The following is a 19,370-nucleotide window of genomic DNA, read 5'->3' as shown; positions in this document are numbered from 1 at the left end:
ACTAAAGCTTCTATCTTGAAGGCTGTAGTCAAGACCCATTCAATGAACTGTTTGAAGAGCAAGTAGGAGTGTAAGCATGCAACTGGCTGTGGTAGTTACATATTGACCTACAGGCCTTGCAATGCATGCAACATTCAAAAACGATACAAAAACACATTATCATGACAGGAATGAGCAGAGATTGTCCATGTGCTAAGATACCTTCTCAAGTACAGGTAGTCCTCAACTTATTACAGCAATTAGAACTAGGATTTCCATTGCTAAGCAATCATAAGACAAAACTCCACCCCTTAATAAGGGCAATCTCTACATTGCTGGTTGCCATTGTTAACTGAATCCCATATTTGCTAGATGAACTAACATTCTGCCAGTTTCCCACAAACAAATTCCATGAGGAAGACCTGAGCAAATTGAAAGTCTGAGACCAACAGACAAGTCAATGGCTGCTACTGGGAGAAGGCAATGGGATACATAGTGATACAGGAGATGGTCAGGGAGAGTGTGAGTAGGTGCAAAAGTATGCACCAGAAGCATGGTGAGGATCAGGGAGGGTGCATGAGAGGATACAAGGATGCAATGGGGTACATATACACTCTACATAAATGAACTTTGGTATCATATTATAAGCAACTGTGTCCTTTTTACTGATGATGTAAAACTATTTAACACCATGGACAATACTGCTACCATTCAAAAAGACTTTGACTCTCTGTCATAATGGTCAAATAATTGGCAACTCCAAATCTCAACCAACAAATGCTCTGTTTTACACAATGGTAAAAAGATTCAGAACACAAATTACAAGCTGAGTGGACACGAACTTGTGAATGACTCTCACTCCAAATATCTTGGACAACTAATATTTAATTATCTAAGTGACAAAGGCCATTGTAACAACATCATCAAAAAGACCTAAGCATAGTTCATAAAATTATCAACTATAATGTCCTTCCTATCAATGACTACTTCAGTTTCAACCATATCAGTACACGAGCATACAATAGATAGACTCAAAGTGAACTTCTCCAATTCGATTGCAGAAAATGTGACTTTAGCAATAGAATGGTCAATACCTGGAATATACTACCCAACTCTGTGGCTTCCTCCCCAAACCCCCAAAATTTTAATCTTAGATTGTCTACTGCAGACATCACCCCATTCTTAAGAGGCCTATAAGGAGTGTACATAAGTGCACCAGTGTGCCTACCATCCCTGTCCTAATGTTCCCTTTACTTTTAGTCATTTCATATATCCAAATTGGGGGGGGAGGGGGGAGGGATGGATAGATAGATAGATAGATAGATAGATAGATAGATAGATAGATAGATAGATAGATAGATAGATAGATAGATAGACAGGTGTGCGTGTGTGTGTGTGTGTTTGTTTGTTTTTTATGCCGGATCACCCTGGTATATTGAAGGAACGTCACAGTTCCTTTTTGCCTTTTTGCCCAACCCAGAGCCATTTCAAGGCAGTTAATTTATTCATAGCCAACAAACTATATTTTTGTATGTATCACAAGGTTTTTTTTGCTGAATTTTTAAAATTAAGGGAGACTAGGAAGGCTGATATGGTGCCATCCTAGTCTCCCTTAATTTTAAAAATTCAGCAACACAACCATGTGATATATATATATATATACAAACCCGGGGTTTAAGATTTTTTTGCCTCTTCTTACAAACTATTTTCACCTTACAAATCCACCGCCGCCGCTGGGATGCCCCGCCTCCGGACTTCCGTTGTCAGTGAAGCACCCGTTTTTGCGCTGCTGGGATTCCCATTAGGGTCCCCTCCATGGGAAACCCCACCTCCGGAATTCCATGTTTTTGTGATGCTGCAGGGGAATCCCATCAGGGGAATCCCATCAGCCCAAAAATGGGCGCTCCGCTGGCAACGGAAGTCCAGAGGTGGGGTTTCTCAGTGAGGGGAATCTCAGTGAAATTGCAGCATCGCAAAAACACAGAGGTCTGGAGGTGGGGTTTTGAGGACTTCAGTGTTTATGTGATGCTGCGATTTCACTGATGCTCCCTTCGCTGGGAAACCCCACCTCCGGACTTCTGTTGCCAGCGAAGCGCTCGTTTTTGCGATGCTGGGATTCCCCTACTGGGATTCTCCTGCAGCATCGCAAAAACACAAAAGTGGGGTTTCCCATGGAGGGGAGCCTCAGGGGAATCCCAGCAGCGCAAAAACAGGTGCTTTGGCTGGCAAAATTTTGGCCTTGCACGCATTAATCGCTTTTCCATTGATTCCTATGGGAAACATTGTTTTGTCTTAGAAACTTTTCACTTGAAAAACCTCTTCCAGAAACCAATTAAGTTTGTATATACAGTGGTCCCCCGAGTTTCGCGATCTCGAACATTGCGAAACGCTATATCGCTATTTTTCAACCCGGAAGTAAAAACACCATCTGCGCATGCGCGCCCTTTTTTCTATGGCCACGCATGCATAGATGGCGCCGGGCAGATCAGCTGCTGGGCGACTTCCCTGGGTCTTCCCCCTCTTGCTGGCGGGAGGGCGAGCGGCGGGCATCAGCGAGGAGTTTGCGTGGGCGGCGGGGAAACCCCAGTGCCGCTTCCCAGCTGAGTCCTGAAGCCAAACACGGAAGTTCGCTTCAGGACTCAGCTGGGAAGCGGCGCGAGCGAACGGCGTGGGCGGGCGAAGGGCGGGCGAAGGGCAGGCAGGCGGCGGACAAGCGGCGGGCGGACAAGCGGCGGGCGCGGCAGCAGCGAGGAGTTTGCGTGGGTGGCGGGGAAACCCCAGCGCCGCTTCCCAGCTGAGTCCTGAAGCCAAACGCGGAAGTTCGCTTCAGGACTCAGCTGGGAAGCGGCGCGAGCGAACGGCGTGGGCGGGCGAAGGGTGGGCGCGCGGGCAGGCAGGCGGCGGACAAGCGGCGGGCGGACAAGCAGCGGGCGCGGCAGCAGCGAGGAGTTTGCGTGGGCGGCGGGGAAACCCCAGCGCCGCTTCCCAGCTGAGTCCTGAAGCCAAACGCGGAAGTTCGCTTCAGGACTCAGCTGGGAAGCGGCGCGAGCGAACGGCGTGGGCGGGCGAAGGGCGGGCGCGCGGGCAGGCAGGCAGGCGGCGGACAAGCGGCGGGCGGACAAGCGGCGGGCGCGGCAGCAGCGAGGAGTTTGCGTGGGTGGCGGGGAAACCCCAATCTTCGGCTCCTCGCTGCTGCGGCGGAAGTAAAAACATCATCTGCGCATGCGCAGATGGTGTTTTTACTTCCGCACCGCTACTTTGCGAAAAACCGATCATCGCGAGGGGTCCTGGAACGGAACCCTCGCGATAATCGGGGGAGCACTGTATATATTTTCTCTGCCTTGCAAGGCAAAGGTTGCAGGTTAAAGTCTCAGTGAGGGTATGGCTAGTTGATGAGGCCAAAATAAGGCTGAAATAGATCTATCCTAGTCTCCCTTAATTTTCAAATTCATTAAAAAAACATGTGACACACACACACACACATATATATATAAGGATGAAATGAGTTGAAAAAGGAGTACTAGCTAGTGTGTAAGAAGTGAAGAAGTCTGATACAGGTTGGTGTTGTGAGAAGATGTGCAAGAGGCATGGCACAGATCAGGAATTGTGCAGATGGGGTGCCTGTGAGTAGTTGGCACAGATTGAATACAAAGGAACTAAGAAATAGCATGCAGGTGGCAGAAATTTACCCCAGTGACTTGGTCTCCTCCTGAAGGACAGCAAAAATTGCAAATGGTGATCATGTGATCATAGGGCATTGCAACTGGTCATAAGTATTAACTAGCTGCCAAACACCCAAATTGTATCACATGAATTGAATCTGTCCCAAGATGGCCAGAACTCCAAGGAGCAATTATTTGTTCAGTGTTATTGTAACTTTAAATGAGTATAGGTCAAGGGGTATCTGCACTATATCTCTGGAGACATCAAAATCTGCTTTGGCTGAACTACCACTTCATATTGTTAGCCAAATATGAATATGTGGCTGATTTTAGCAATTTTCCTAACCCATAATTTCCAGCTGCCTTATTTCAAACAAGCAGTAACTAAGATAAAACACAGCAGAAATTATTTCACTATGCATTTTTATATTGTGAGAAAATTGTTTTTTGAGCAATCAGTAATAATAGCAAAGCCATTTCCACACACTTTAAATGAATGTTACTCCTTTTCTCAAAGGGAAATGTGAAGCACTTCAAGGCTTAGGCTGTGAAGAAAAAACCTTCGAAGAGGGAATCTGTTTAGAAATGTTGATTTTATTTTAATAACAAAAACTGTTTTGCCCTACTTTGGCTTTAACCTTGAAAGTTACTAATCTTATGACATTTGTTACTATTTAGAATATTAAATCTACATGATATACTTCTAATCATCCCAGGCTACCCACCAGACTATATAAATTCTTTCTTGAAAAGCTCTTTATATTAGGAGGAAAGGGTGTGTGCAATTAAAAAGTATGAGTCTACCAATTTTTTATAGAGCATCAGAGCAGGTTAGACTATCTTTTAATATCTGGCAAGGTAGAAGATGGGATAAAGATTTTACAAGCCAGCACAGATGCTGTAAAAAAATGTTTTTAAAGAATAACAGCCTCCTGTCAAAAGCAATTTAAAATTCGGGTCTCATGTATTTTGTGTTTGTCGTTACATTACTTCTTAAAGCATTGTTCCAAAACAAAACGTTTATGGCTCTGAATAATAAATGGATTCTCGTGGATGGAAAGAAAGGAAATCCATAAATGGAAATTCATGAGAATCATATATATTTCCAGTGCCCTTGTTACTGAGATGTAAATCAGTCTATTCCAGTTTTGGAGATTTTTTTTTTTTGGGGGGGGAGAAGTAGAATGATGTAATGCTCAAAGAAAGATTGATTAAAAGCCAGGGTGGATTTGTCTTGTAATTGACAGGTACCTCTTAGTGAGCTAAGCTGTTAAGAACTGAATCTAACATTTACACTCCAAAATTACCTCAGAAGTAAATTTCACTGTGTTCATATTAGTCAGATATCTGTGTACTCAGTCTCATATTGGTATAAACAGGACTACAGAAATAATTTGATATAAAACATGCCACCAACACTCACTTAAGTAAAATAAAGCCCCCACCAGCTTTATTTATTTACCATTTTTTCCATCTGCCCATCATCCAAGGAATTCAAAGTGATAGGTAACGAGTGGCATTATTGTCCCTCAGATTTGCACAATCACAGCCCTGCAATTGGAGAAGCTGTGAATGAAGTCATTTATTCAGACTCTTTGTGTCAGTTTAGGGCAGAGGTTTTCTCATCTAAACCTAAACTCTACTCATTCTAGCCAAACTGAAAGGAAGCATGCATTGGGGTTGCCGGACCTCATGGTATGCTATGAAACCAGTACAAGGAGAGACTAGCAGATGATGCTTTGGCACAGCATATCAAGCTTGTTTAACTGGGTTATGTGAAAGGCACATTTTCTATGTATATGGGGTTGCTTTTAGACAGAAGGATTCGTATATATGTCTCTCTGTACACCAAATCTTCTGAAGCTATCATTTTTTCTCTCTCTCTTTTTCTCTTTAAGTAACAGTGTTGCCCACAAGTACTACTTAGCCGTGGATCCTGTTTCGGGCTCTCTTTATGTTTCGGATACCAACAGTCGTCGTATTTACAAAGTCAAAAGCCTTACTGGTGTGAAAGAACTGGCTGCTAATTCAGAAGTGGTCGCAGGGACAGGAGAGCAGTGCCTGCCTTTTGATGAGGCCAGATGTGGTGATGGAGGGAAAGCAGTAGATGCAACATTAATGAGCCCTCGAGGTAAGGGGCATCACAGGCAGTGCCTGCTGTTGTGTAGCAAATGCCTGGTTTGGGTTGGATAAACCAGAAATAAAACAATTACCAATTGTTTATTGGCCCTAGGATTGCAGTCCTTTGGAAGTAATGAAAACACTAGAAGAACTGTAAAGAAATACTGAATAAAATGCATTGCTACCTAATGGCCACTTATAAAGTCTAGCATCCAAAGTGAATGAGTTTGACATATTGAAAATGAAGTTATGGTGAGCTTTCCTTAATTGCCAAGGAAAATTTCAAATAAAAGTTTCAAAATAAATGTTGTTCCTAGTTGCAAACACATCCTTGGATGTTGTAGGCCAAGCACGTTTTGGATCATTGAGCATATTGGTAATTTCAAAAACATATCTTGGATATCATTTACCAAAGTTTGTAAAAGTTGCTTCTCATATTCTCTGTCACTTCCTCTTTATCTTCCCCCCAATCTCTGGCAGGTAAGCATATTTGCAAACAAAACGCTCAGCTGTATACACCTACCATGTTTATTTTTTAGGAATACCTACAGGGCTTATACAGAGGCCAGAGGCATTCTTAGAAATAAAAGTAATGCTGGAAATGTGTGTTTTTCTTTGCAGCATGTAATCTTTTCATGTACCCATAATTATTTTTTAAAAGAAAAAAAAAAGATAAAGTTTGATGGCACAGGGAGCTTGGTGAACACCATGGAAGATAAAAAGTCTCAGATACTAGGCAACATTATTAAATGTTTGCTTACAACAGTGATGGCGAACCTTTTTTTGCTTGGGTGCCAAAAAGGCGTGTATGTGCGTGATAGCACACACACACACATGTGCCCACACCCAAAATGCAATGTCCTCCCCTTGTGCATGCGCACATACACTCCCCCTGCCCCCCTGCAAGGATGCATGCAGCCCTCACTGAAGCCTTCAGACTTACGATAGGCCCATTGTGCCATTTCCTGAAGGCTGCCGAGGGTGGGAAATGGTCCAACAGGTCTACTGGAAGTTTGTTTCTGAACTTCTGGTAGGCTCCTTGGGTCTGTTTTCACCATCCACAGACTCTGGAGGCTTTTCTGAAGCCTGGGGAGGGTGAAAACAGCCTCCTTCTGCCCTCTGGAAGGCCAAAAATCGGGTGACCAGTGCACACATGCAGGTGGAGCTGACGCAGGGCAAAGCCGTGTTTGCCCTCAGATATGTCTCTGCATACCACCTGTGGCACACATGCCATAGGTTCGCCATCACGGGCTTTTTATTGCAGAGTAGCAACTGTGTATGACATCAGTAATTGAAACAGATAAAATCTGGGGGAAACAGGGAACAATGGCCAGAAAACTGAAGAACTTTAGGGTGGCATGGTAACAAATGCCATGGTGAGTAAGTGAGATATTCTGAACTTTGCATGAAAGCTTTATTCCTAGATTTCCCAATTATGTGTTATTTAAATGTAATCTGTACTATGGAAAAAAATAGAATGAATAACCTTTTGTAAAATACAAGGGGAAAAAACAAGTCACATTGCATTGGGGATAGAATGAGAATGAATTTATAGAAGTTAAAAAAAATGTATAATGGACTTTAATGAAAAATACTATTTTAATTGCCCAAACTAAATTTGAAAGCACAAAACATCAAAAGGACAATTTATTAGGGGAATGGTTGATATATGACGATAGATGATAGACGGTGATATATACAGTATAATCTAATCTTATTTTTGCTTTTGTTTCATGTTGGCAGGTATTGCAGTGGATAAATATGGCCTTATGTATTTTGTTGACGCAACAATGATCAGGAAGGTTGATCAGAATGGTATCATATCAACTCTGCTGGGCTCTAATGACCTAACTGCTGTTCGGCCACTGAGCTGTGATTCCAGCATGGATGTCACCCAGGTAGAATGTTATTTGCTTCTGATAATAAAACAGATGGATAAATGTATTGTAGCTATCTCCAAGATACACCAGAAGTTTCAACCTGCTGGGAGAAAAAGTTATTGCTGATTATGCAACATATAATATTTAACATAATTAGCAACACAAAAAAAAAGGCAAGCCTTCTTTTCAGAATCTTCTATATATCTACAACAGGGGGAAAAGGGAACTGTGATACAATAATGTGGTTTAATTAGCTTTGGCTATCCTTTATCTGGAAAGGGGGCAATTAATCCTTTATATAAGCATCCAGAGAGCTGGCTGCATGAAGGTTTAATGAATACTGAAAAGAATATTATCTAAGGCAATTCCATACAGCTTTGATCCTTGACTAACTCTGTTAAAACTGGCCAATTATTTGCTGCTCCACACAAACCTTTGTTTATCTGAATTTTTTAAAGCAATAGTAATGTGTTGCTTATTCTACAGGTGCGACTGGAATGGCCAACTGATTTGGCTGTCAATCCAATGGATAACTCACTGTATGTTTTGGAGAATAATGTCATCTTGCGAATTACTGAGAACCATCAGGTTAGCATCATTGCTGGTCGTCCAATGCACTGTCAGGTTCCTGGGATAGACTACTCTCTTAGTAAACTGGCCATTCATTCTGCTTTGGAATCAGCCAGTGCCATTGCCATCTCACATGCTGGTATTCTTTACATCAGTGAGACAGATGAGAAAAAAATTAACCGCCTGCGTCAGGTCACCACGAATGGCGAGATTTGCCTTCTGGCTGGGGCAGCTTCAGACTGTGACTGCAAAAATGACGTCAACTGTAATTGCTATGCTGGGGATGATGCTTATGCAACTGATGCCATCTTAAACACTCCTTCCTCCTTAGCTGTGGCACCAGATGGTACAATTTACATAGCAGATCTTGGAAACATACGCATCAGAGCTGTCAGTAAAAATAAGCCAGTCCTCAACTCTTTCAACCAATATGAAATCGCTTCACCAAGAGAGCAGGAGCTGTACATTTTCAACATTGATGGCATCCATCAGTATACTCTCAGTCTTGTCACGGGAGAATATCTATATAACTTCACCTATAGTGCTGATAATGATGTGACTGAGTTGGTTGATAACAACGGTAACTCTTTGAAAATTAGGCGGGATACAAATGGAGCTGCACGCCATTTTTTAATGCCTGACAATCAAATTGTGACTCTTGCTGTCAGCACCAATGGTGGTCTTAAAGCAGTGTCAACCCAGACCTTGGAACTTGGATTAATGACCTATCATGGAAGCAGTGGACTCCTGGCAACAAAAAGTGATGAAACAGGATGGACAACCTTTTATGAGTAAGGCTGTTTTTAGAATAACCTATAGTGCATATTCATTGTCTATCTGAGTAATCATCTGACTTCATAAGGAATAAGGTAGTAAGTTTTGTTTTCCCATGCAGGATGGCTCAAATAAGGTAGGTCTAAGCATGTTGAGTGGTCTCCAAAGAGAGCCTGAGCGCTCACTTTTGCATGCATGATCTTGTTTACTTTTACTGTATGACTATAGGTTTTCATTTATGTTGAAGTGTTTCATGCAAAACTAAAACTCGACAAAGTCAAAGAGGGAGCCAAATAATGGATAAAACAATGGTAAAAGAATATTGAATGAATTAACCAGTGCTCTGGTTTAGTTATTGTTGTGGGGAAAAATAATACCATTATAGTCCATTTACAGCTTTTTAAATCTATATTAAGAATGCAGTAATATATGTCTTATAAAAAATAATACATATAGAACAGTTTGATGTAATAGTTAGGACACCAGGCTATAAACCAGGAGACTATGAATTATAGTCCTGCCTTAGGCATGAAAGCCATCTCAGTGAGCTTGGGGCAATCAGTCTTTTTCAATCCAAGTTATCTCTCAGAGCTGTTACTGCAGCAAAATTAGAATGAAGAAAAAGTATTGCGTATGTGTACTGCCTTGAATTATTTATAAAAAATAATAAAAGTGGAATAACTTTTTTTAAAGATGCCACATAGTCTTTGTTATTGAACCCAGAGAAAAACATCTTGGAAATAATTATGTAGATAGATCTTGGAAAGAGTGGATTTAATTTTGAAATGCCAGAAGAATTTATTGGTGTCCAGTACTAGTAGGACAAAACTTTGTTAACCTTGTCTTTCAGGACAGATGATATTTATTTTCCCTATTTATACTGCCTAACAGACTGTGGCTACACCCCAGTAATCTTCCTCCCCACAGGGATATCAATATTACAGTTACTTTTGGAATTCAGGTAACAAATCTTAACCTTCAAATGTCAGGATAGTTGGATCATGTTCTATACAGGCAGATAAAGTATTGATATAATTTACCAGTTGCTTGTTACTGAAAATAGTGAGGAAATCACATCCTAAAATATATATTTAAAAATATGACATACTATTTCCAGAGTCCAAACATTGCATTTGCTTTAGGAATTAGGTTAGAAAGAAAAAGCTTTTCTATATAATTGCAAGAGATTAAAGTGTTGTGCTTTTAAAAAAATAATAATAATAACCTATGAAAGAAAAACAAGTTTTTTAAAATTTACATTCTGTAAATATTGATGAATAAAAACATTAATTTTCAAAAAGAACATTTCATAGATAGAAATGGATAAAATATTAACATACTCATCTAAGCTAGTTTTTTTAATTTTTCACATAAAGTTTGCACTTAAAGTTGAAATAACTAGTTAAAAGAATTAAGTTACATTACTTATTTAACTCTATCGCTAAAGTTCAGCCCCACTGTCCAAAGTGAAATATATTTTTAAGAAGACATTTGCTATAGATGAATATTTACATTTTAGGAAATTGACCTTAATAACCTTAATGGAAAATCAAGGCAATGCCTCAGATCTAGTCACAAAAAGCTTGCTGTTTCACATGAGCATTTGTACCCTTGATTGCTCACAATGTTCCATTCTGAATCTAATGCTGAATTACTGAATTTAAGGGCAGGGGAGAAGATCATCAATTTCTTCTTCCCACCTCTCCTTGGGTACAGCCAGTGAAGGGCTACCAAATTTTTTACTACCACACTGTGGGTGTGGCTTATGCAGGACGCCCTGAATTTTCTTTCAACATCTTTCAGTTCAAATTGGGTACTCTGGGGTGGAGCTCCATTTTCGCTACCCCACTGCGTTCCCCCCCATCCAGGCAGCAGCCTACCCCTGGGTACAGCCACAATAAGATTAGCAGCTTCAGATTCTTAGTTTATCATTAGATCATCTTACAATTATATTTGAGACAAACCAAGAATTATATAATTTAAATAAGCCAAGATTTTTAATAAATCATTATTTTTTTACTTTTCTTTTAAAAAATGATGATTTAAACTTTTCTGGTTTCAGGCTAATTCAGATAATAATTGGAATAAATGATTGCTCAATGCATCTCTTTGTAAAAACACAACATCTTCTTTATTTCTCCTTTTTCTCTCATTCATACACCAGTTTTGCACGCAGTGCTTTCTTTTCTCTATCTTTAGTAGTTAAGTAAATTATCTTGGTAGTAAGATAAAAACATTCCACAAGTCATTCTAAAATTTATGGGCTAATCAGTGCTAGCCAGGAGTCATAACAGCAGGTAATAAATCACACATTGTTTAGCTTACGCTCCGGAGCGTGTCCTTGACGCGCCCATTTTAGGATGACAAGATTGAACAGAATCAGCTTCTTCTTCCATTCACACCCAGATGTGAGGTAATTGATTAATTAATTCCTTACTCTCTAATATCTCCTCCCACTTTCTTCTAAGTGTCTCTGATAACGTCTAAAACGGGGATCCATCTCATGTCTGTCATTAGCTCCGTGGTCATCACTAACATTGCCATCTTTCTCTAAATCAGGTAAATTGACGATCTTTAAATCATCCTCCTCCTCTGAATCTGAACATTCCTCAGGCTGCAAGGGAATATACACTACACCATCCCTCTCCTCGTGGCCCCTCCCTCCCCCGGTGGATAAATGGGGTTGGGTTTAGAAGGAAATGAACATGAAAGTCAAAAAGTAATTCGGGAGCTTCAAAGCCCTTAGCATCCATCCAGATACTGGAAATGGTCATCAAGCCAACGAGGGCGTGGCGGGGCCATGGGGGCTGGCAGTGGGGCCTGGCGGGGCTGCAGGGGCTGGTGGAAGGGGCTGGTGGGGCCGCGGGGGCTGATGGTGGGGCGCAGGGGCTGGCGGTCCAGCCTGGTGGGGCCACAGGGTCTGGTGGCGGGACTGTGGACTTATAGGGCAAGCATCCCCTGCCGGCAGATCTTACCTAGTTCTTCTCTCCAATTTCTTTTTTGAGTTTTCTCATGCATCTTCACGTAAGATACCTTATTTTTTCCTTTTATCTTAGAACAGTTGTATTTCTATCCTCGCCTTCATCCTATTCCAAATAAATTTCAGAATTGTTTTATTTAAATCTGTGTAAAAAACCTTCCCTAATTTGATTGGACCAGTTTGAAATAAATAAAGATTTTTTGGCAATACATTCATTTTTATAGTGGCCATTCTGCCAATTAAAGAAATTTGTAGTTTAGTCCAATTTTCCAAAACTTTGTATTTTGTATCAATTTAGTATAATTATTATCTTTTATTGCTACCATCCAAATCCCTAGATATTTGACTTTTTTTGCTAACTGAGTTCCCAATAGTTTCTTTAATTCTTTATCTTGTTGTTGTGTGAGATTTTTTGTTATTATTTTTGCTTTGCCCTTGTTTGTCTCTAAACCGGCAACTTCGCCCAACTCTTCTATCACCTGCAATAATTTGGGTCCTGGAAATATGAGGCTTTTCAATAATGAAGATCATGATCACTTGTGTCTTATATTCTTCTTTTTTAATTTTGAAACCTTTTATTTCCTTTTATCCAATTCAACAACACCTCTAGTGATAGTATAAACAAGAGGGGGCATAACAGACATTCTTGTCTTTCATTATACTTATTGTCTCAGTCAGATCACCATTAATTATTATTTTGGCCAATTGTAGTGAATATATTGCTTCAAACATTTTGGTAAATTTGTTGCCAAAGGTCTTGCTTTTTAATTGCATCATAAAGAATTTCCAGGTCAGATTGTTAAATGACTTTTGCGCATCCACAAATATTAAAGGCAATCATAATCATTTTTGTGTTATTTCAGATTTGACATTTTGGAAGAAAACTGTTCGATCTGAATGAATCATTTGATTTAATATTGTTTTTAATCTTTCTGCCACAATTGTCATAAATATTTATAGTCCCAATTCAAAAGTGAAATTGGTCTATAATTTTTGATTGAGCAATTATGCAAATCTTCCTTAAGTATCAGAGTTATATATGCTTCAACCCATGATTTTGGCATTTTGGTATGTTCTAATACTTCATTGTATAATTCTAACATTTTTTCATCCATTACATCTCCACTGGTAGCCCATCCGGCCCTGGCATTTTATTGTTTGATTAGTTGTTGATAGTCTCTTTCACTCCCTTAGTGTTATTTCATTGTTAAGCATTGTTTGTACCTCTTCTGGCAAGACTGGCAATCTATATTCAAAATAATTGATCTCTTAATCCTATAAACAATCAATATTCATCATCAAATCATAGTAAACCTTATACAATTATGATCATAATTTCATCTGCTATAAAAATATAAAGTTTCTCTTTCCTACAATAATAGTTGAAATTTTTAAATTAAATATCCAACCTTCTCCTTCACATATTTAATTTCTTCTTCTAGTTCTATTTTCTTCATAAGCTTCAAATGTATTTCCTTCCAAAGATGTCATCAGCAACCTTCTTTCAATCTCTTCCTTTCTCCGTCTTTCTCTCTCACATCCTTCTACTGTCTTTCTCCAAATCTCCTCTCCTAGATCCCCACTCTTTATCTTCTTCTTTTTCTCCTCTCTTTCACCATCAAAACATTTTCTCAGTCCCTTCTCACACAGTCCTCTTCTCCAATCGTCATATTTACTTTGCCTTCTCCTTCCCCACTATGAATTTGCTGAATTTTCCATTTATTTAGAAGGACCGTTGAACTTACCTGAATGCTCTTCTCGATGCACTGCAAGGAGAGTCCAATGTGGGTAATTCTCCAGTCTGATTGGAAGGGACTGAGTTTAATTTAAATATTAGGCGGGTACCGCCCCCTAGCCCTCCAGTCTAACACAAAACGAAGGAGCAGTAAATCATGAAACAATTTTTATTGAACAATTAGAAAACCAAAATAAACTTTATGGCTATAAAAGCACGAACGAAACAGTGGCCTTGGTCCCAGAGCCGGGTGGGTTTGGACTCTCCTTGCAGTCCATCGAGAAGACCGTTCAGGTAAGTTCAATGGTCCTTCTCCAATGCACTTACAAGGAGAGTCCAATGTGGGATATACCCAAGCCTTAATTAGTGGGAGGGAGAAAGCTGGACCAGGCGCGCTAGAGATGAGCACACCCTTTGTAGCACACACCTCCCAAAGGCCGCTTCCGATGAAGCAAATGAGTCGATTCGATAGTGTTTAATGAATGTAGATGGGGCGGCCCACATGGCTGCCCTGCAAATGTCTTCCAGAGACACCTGGGTCGTCCAAGCTGCCGATGTGGCAGCACTACGAGTAGAGTGTCCTGTTATTCCTTGTGGAATTTGCTGACCCTCTACCCTATATGCTTCTGCTATGCAGTCTTGCAGCCAATGGCTGATGGTCTGTGGTGAAACTTTGAAACCCATGGCTCGCGTCGAGAAAGACACAAACAATGCTTCCGAAGTTCTGAAGGGCTGTGTTCTGTGAACTTAGATTTTTAAAGCTCATCATACGTCTAGTTTGTGCCACCTCAGTTCTGAGAGGTGAGTTCCATGTGTGCAAAAGTCCGGTAAGATTATTTCCTGTGCTCTGTGAAACCAGGAATTTACTTTGGGACAAAAGCTGGGTCCAGTCTTAATACGACCCTATCCGGGTGAAACTGACACAGGTCTGGTCTGACCGACAATGCCGATATTTCTGAAACTCATCTGGCCAAGGTGATTGCAACCAGAAATGCAGTTTAAATTGACAGGAAACGTAGAGGAATTGAACGTATCAGCTCGAAAGGGGGCCCTGTCAAGGCTCGTAAAACTAAAGTCAAATCCCAAGACGGATATCTATGAACCGTCGGTGGTCTGATGTTAGAGGCCCCTCTTAAAAAGTCTTTAATCCATGGGTGGCGTGTAAGGGGGCGGTAGTGGTCCTTCACTATTATGGTGGACAGTGCGGCTACATGTCTACGCAGTGTGTTGGGGGCGAGACCTTTATCCAAGCCTGCTTGAAGGAATGTTAAAACTATGAGAAGAGAAGCCTTCTGTGGATCCACTTCTATCACCAGGCTTCTGAACCAAAAGGTTATTTCCTGGAATATCTTGGGGTCCAGGCGCCATTCTGCTGGGTCTAAAGTCTTGCGACTCAACCAGTCTGCACAGACGTTCTCTATTCCCAATATATGTTCTGCTGATAGGGAAGCTAGATTAGCTTCTGCCCACCGAAACAGCAACTCTGACTCCCTCATCAGCCTTTGGGACCTCGTTCCCCCTTGGCGGTTGATGTGGGAGCGAGTTGAGATTGTCTGTAAGTATTAAGACGTGTTGACCTTGTATCAGGTGAGCGAAGCTGTGGAGGGCCAGTGAGACTGCTTTGAGTTCTAAATAATTGATGTTTACGTCTTGTAGGTCCTGAGGGTCCCATAGTACTTGGGCCATCTGTGAGGAAAGGTGGGCTCCCCACTCAGTTAAACTGGCATCTGTCGTTACTGTCACTGGGGCCTGTCCCAGGAATGACGAACCCCGTCGGATTGCTGGAGATGCCCACCATTGTAGAGATTTCCTTAGCCTGGCACTGAAGGTTACTCTCCTGTGTGTGTGGCTGGATTTCCCCTTCTGAAAGGGTAGTAAGAACCATTGTAGTGGGCATAGATGGTGTCGAGCCCATGGTAGAATGTCTATACAGGATATCAGGGTACTCAGAAGTTTTGATAGGAAGGACAGCTGAGGTTGCTGTTGATTTCTTAGTGTTCTTAGTAGAGTTCGGATATTGGTCTGTCGTTCCTGAGACAAGAATGCCATGCCTGAGTTTGTGTCTATGATCATGCCTAGATGCGCTAGGCGTATCGTCAGACTCAGATGGCTCTTGTCCCAGTTGATTGTGAATCCATGGTTCAGAAGAGTCCTTATGGTTAGTTGCAAATCTCGACTTGCCTGGTCCAGTGACTTTGACACTACAATGATATCGTCTAGGTATGTCATAAAGCGCACCGACTGATGTCTGAGGCTGGCCATGAGAACATCCAACAGTTTTGTGAATGTCCTCGGAGCTGAGGATAGTTCGAAGGGCATTGCCTGTATTGTATCAGGAATTGTCTGTGGGGCGGATAGATGGACACGTGGAGATAGGCCTCTTTCAGGTCTATGGATGTTAGATAATCCTTAGGTCGTATGGAGGAGAGGATGGATCGGAGCGAATGCAATTTGAACCTCCTGTATTTGACATAGAGGTTCAATTGCCGTAGGTTCAAAATTAAATGGCATCTTCCGGATGATTTCGGAACTACAAATATGACCGAGTAGAAGCCTTTGCCTCGCTGGCATGGAGGGACTTCCTCTATAGCCTCTATCTCCAGTAGATGGGAGACTTCTTGGTATAACAGTGTTCTCTTCTGAGGGTCTGTTATGAATGGGCATGGGAGGAAATGGTTTGGTGGAGTATGAAAAAATTTGATCCGCAGGCCCTGGGATACCGTGGCAGTTGCCCAAATATCTTAGGATGTGGTTTCCCAGGAGCTTGCAAAGTTCTGCAGTCTGCCACCTAGGGGGTAGCTGGTCAATGAGTCATTTGTTTTTTCTAAATCCTCTGGCGTTGGCACCTCTGAAGGGGCAACGCCTTTGGTAAGACTTGTTACGATCTGAGAAGTATGGTCTGTCTGACTGGTAATTTCCCTGATTGAAGGAGCCCTGGAAATATGGCCTCGAACCTCGAGGAGGGCTCCAATCGAAAGGGCTGACATCTCGGGAAAGGGGTAAAGCGCCTGTCTTGCCTTTTGTTGGTCTTCGGTAGCACTTTTTTCTTGTCTTTATCTTCGATCAGGACCTCCTCCAGGATGTCCCCGAACAATTTTTCCCCTTTAAATGGTGAAGACGCCAGATGCCATTTTGATTTTACATCCGCCTGCCAGCTGTGAAGCCAAATTAGCCTGCGGGATGATATTGAAGACGGCATAGCTCTAGAGACGAATTTTGCTGCGTTCACCGTGGCATCTGCTGAAAATTCTGTAGCCGCCAGAAGTTTGTTTAGGTCTTGACGAAGACGTCCATCCTCTGGATTCACTCTGGATTGTATTTCTTGAATCCATAAGATGGTGACCCTATTGAAAAAGGAGCCTGCGGAGGCAGCACGTAGGGCCCAGGCTGCCATTTGGTGTGTTTTACGCACCACATTCTCCGCCTTCTTATCCTCTGCCTTTAGACCCTCCAGTGATTTGGAATGGACCAGGGCATTAGAAACTAGGCTTGCCACCGGCTTATCTATGGTCGGGAAGCCCACTAGGGTCTCCATCTCCTGGTCGAATGTATAGAATTTACAGTCTAAATTTGATGGACCCTGAGCGGCCGCCAGGTTTTCCCATGGACGTTTTATATTTTCCAGGAATAGCTGGGATGATGGAATGTGTTCCGTCTCCTTCCTGGGCATCATGAACAGTCGTCCGACTGGGGGAGCTGTTGCAGAGGCTTCTGATTGCTTCCCCTCCCCAGCTTGGTCAATAGTCAGTTTATCCTTATTGAGCAAGACCCTGAACAGGGACGTCTTAAAAAGTCCTGTAAATACCGGTTGTTCCGGCGGCTGCTCATCCCCTGACAAGTCATCGTCCACATCGCTAGGATTATCCCTAGTAGACATATCCTCCTCCATTGACCCTGTTAAAGAATGAGTGGCTGGTGCCGTCCAAAGGTCTCTGAGTCTCGTGGGGGCAGGCACCGCTGGGGCGTATTGTTGTACCTCCATTGCCAGCCCTTGAGAATATGCGTTGGCGATTAGGTCTTGCAGTGCCGGAGGCATATTCTGCCATGTGTCCTGAGAAGTTTTCAGGCCAGCCGCAGTTGGTGTAAAGGTTGCTGACTACATCTTCCCATACTGAGGAAACAGGGTGGCTTGCGAAGGTGGAAGAAGACTAGGCCACACGGATGCCTGTCTGATAGGGTTATAGTTCTCAGGTATTGGAGAAGGTGCTGACTGTAGGGGGCATTCAGGGGACCTGTCCCTTTCTGTTGCCAAGCCTGCTACCCCTGTGCTAATTATGGGGGAGGCTGGCAGTGGTGTAGGCCCCAAGGCAAGATTGGGCAATGATTGGGCCACTGTAGGTCCTAGCTGCTTCTGAGTTGCCTCTAGTTGCTTCTCAAGGGCCCTTATTCTTTTTTCAGCATCCTTGAGAGAGGAGCTTTGAGAAGATTTGGACCTTGTTTTGTCCATCTGGGTCTTCTCCTTTAGGGTACTGGGTCTAGTGGCTGAGGTAGACTCTTCCCCAGTATGAGCTGATGGGTCTGCCATTATACTATCTTCCCCTTTTTAAGACACTCACGCTTACAGGTGAGGCTCTGTCAGACACTCGGTCTTTCTCTTGCTCGATGCGCCAAGAGAAGGGGCGAAAGGTCTGTAAGCCCTTACTGTGCCTGCGTGTCTCCAAGGCAGATTTGGGGCTTTGGCTGTGACATGGTGATCGGGGGACTATCCTGCCCCACGTCACGCCTCTGCAACTTTTAAGGTGGCCGTCATTCCATTGCCATGGGAACTACGTGGGGTCGCTGAGTGCAGGTCGGCTTCTTCTTGCTTTTCTGGGGCTTTTAAAATGGCCAACGGCGTTGCCAAGGGAAACAGGTGGGATTACCAGAGTAACATTGGCTCCTTCCCGCCCTTTCCAGGGCGTTTCAAAATGGCCGGGCCCGTTGCCCCATTGCCCCGGCAACCCTTGGGCCAGCACTCTGCACTATCGAGGCTTCCCACCTCACCATGGCGCCCAGCCCATTCAGGCTGTCCTGCCGGTCCTGTCTAGAAGATTGATAGCTTCCCAGCACGGCGCCTGATGCCGGCTCCGTATCCTGACCGGATATCTTCGGACCGTCGTCCCGGTATGTTCGCCGAGAGGGGTGGACCCCCTCGACATCAACCACCTCCTGTTGTCCGGGTGTGACCGCGGAGGTCAGTGGCTCTCTCTCTGGCCCTTATTACTTTGTTCCTGAGTGTGGGGCCTGACAGGGGAGGAGCGGCAGCTAGGAGGGTTATACCCTCGGGAGGTATCAACCCTATGCCGCATGGAGGGGGTCCTGGCACGATGGGGGCTTCGTTCCTGAAATAAAAAACAGGAAAAAGCAATTGTTAGATTATACCTTACTTACAAATACCAATCTAAACATTAAATCATTTAGGAGTGAGAAACTCAGAATCCCTTTACTGCGACTGAGTTTTTAAGACTGGAGGGCTAGTGGGCAGTACCCGCCTTATATTTAAATTAAACTCAGTCCCTTCCAATCAGACTGGAGAATTACCCACATTGGACCCTCCTTGCAAGTGCATTTGAGAATCTCATTTTTCCACTTGCCTTTTTCAGTTCAACTTTTCTGCATTGATACAGAGGACCTTTCATTTTTATTTTTCTTTGCCACCGTTACATCTTGCTGTTTTCTCATTCTTTGCT

The 19,370-nt window shown here is 42.7% G+C and overlaps 1 protein-coding gene across 3 annotated transcripts in view; it reads left to right on the top strand.

Moving 5' to 3' along the window:
- Nucleotides 1–19,370, top strand: part of TENM2 (teneurin transmembrane protein 2) — a 1,054,259-nt gene that overhangs the window by 995,709 nt on the left and 39,180 nt on the right. For all 3 annotated transcript variants that reach the window (XM_070739470.1, XM_070739471.1, XM_070739472.1), the window contains 3 exons: nt 5,540–5,772; nt 7,506–7,660; nt 8,129–9,003. In XM_070739470.1, coding sequence (XP_070595571.1) covers nt 5,540–5,772; nt 7,506–7,660; nt 8,129–9,003 — 1,263 coding nt within the window. The remainder of the gene's footprint in view (nt 1–5,539; nt 5,773–7,505; nt 7,661–8,128; nt 9,004–19,370) is intronic.

This window comes from Erythrolamprus reginae, chromosome 2 (assembly GCF_031021105.1).
Source record: "Erythrolamprus reginae isolate rEryReg1 chromosome 2, rEryReg1.hap1, whole genome shotgun sequence".
In the NCBI taxonomy this organism is placed as follows: Eukaryota; Metazoa; Chordata; class Lepidosauria; order Squamata; family Dipsadidae; genus Erythrolamprus; species Erythrolamprus reginae.
This window is presented reverse-complemented; position numbering and strand designations above follow the sequence as displayed.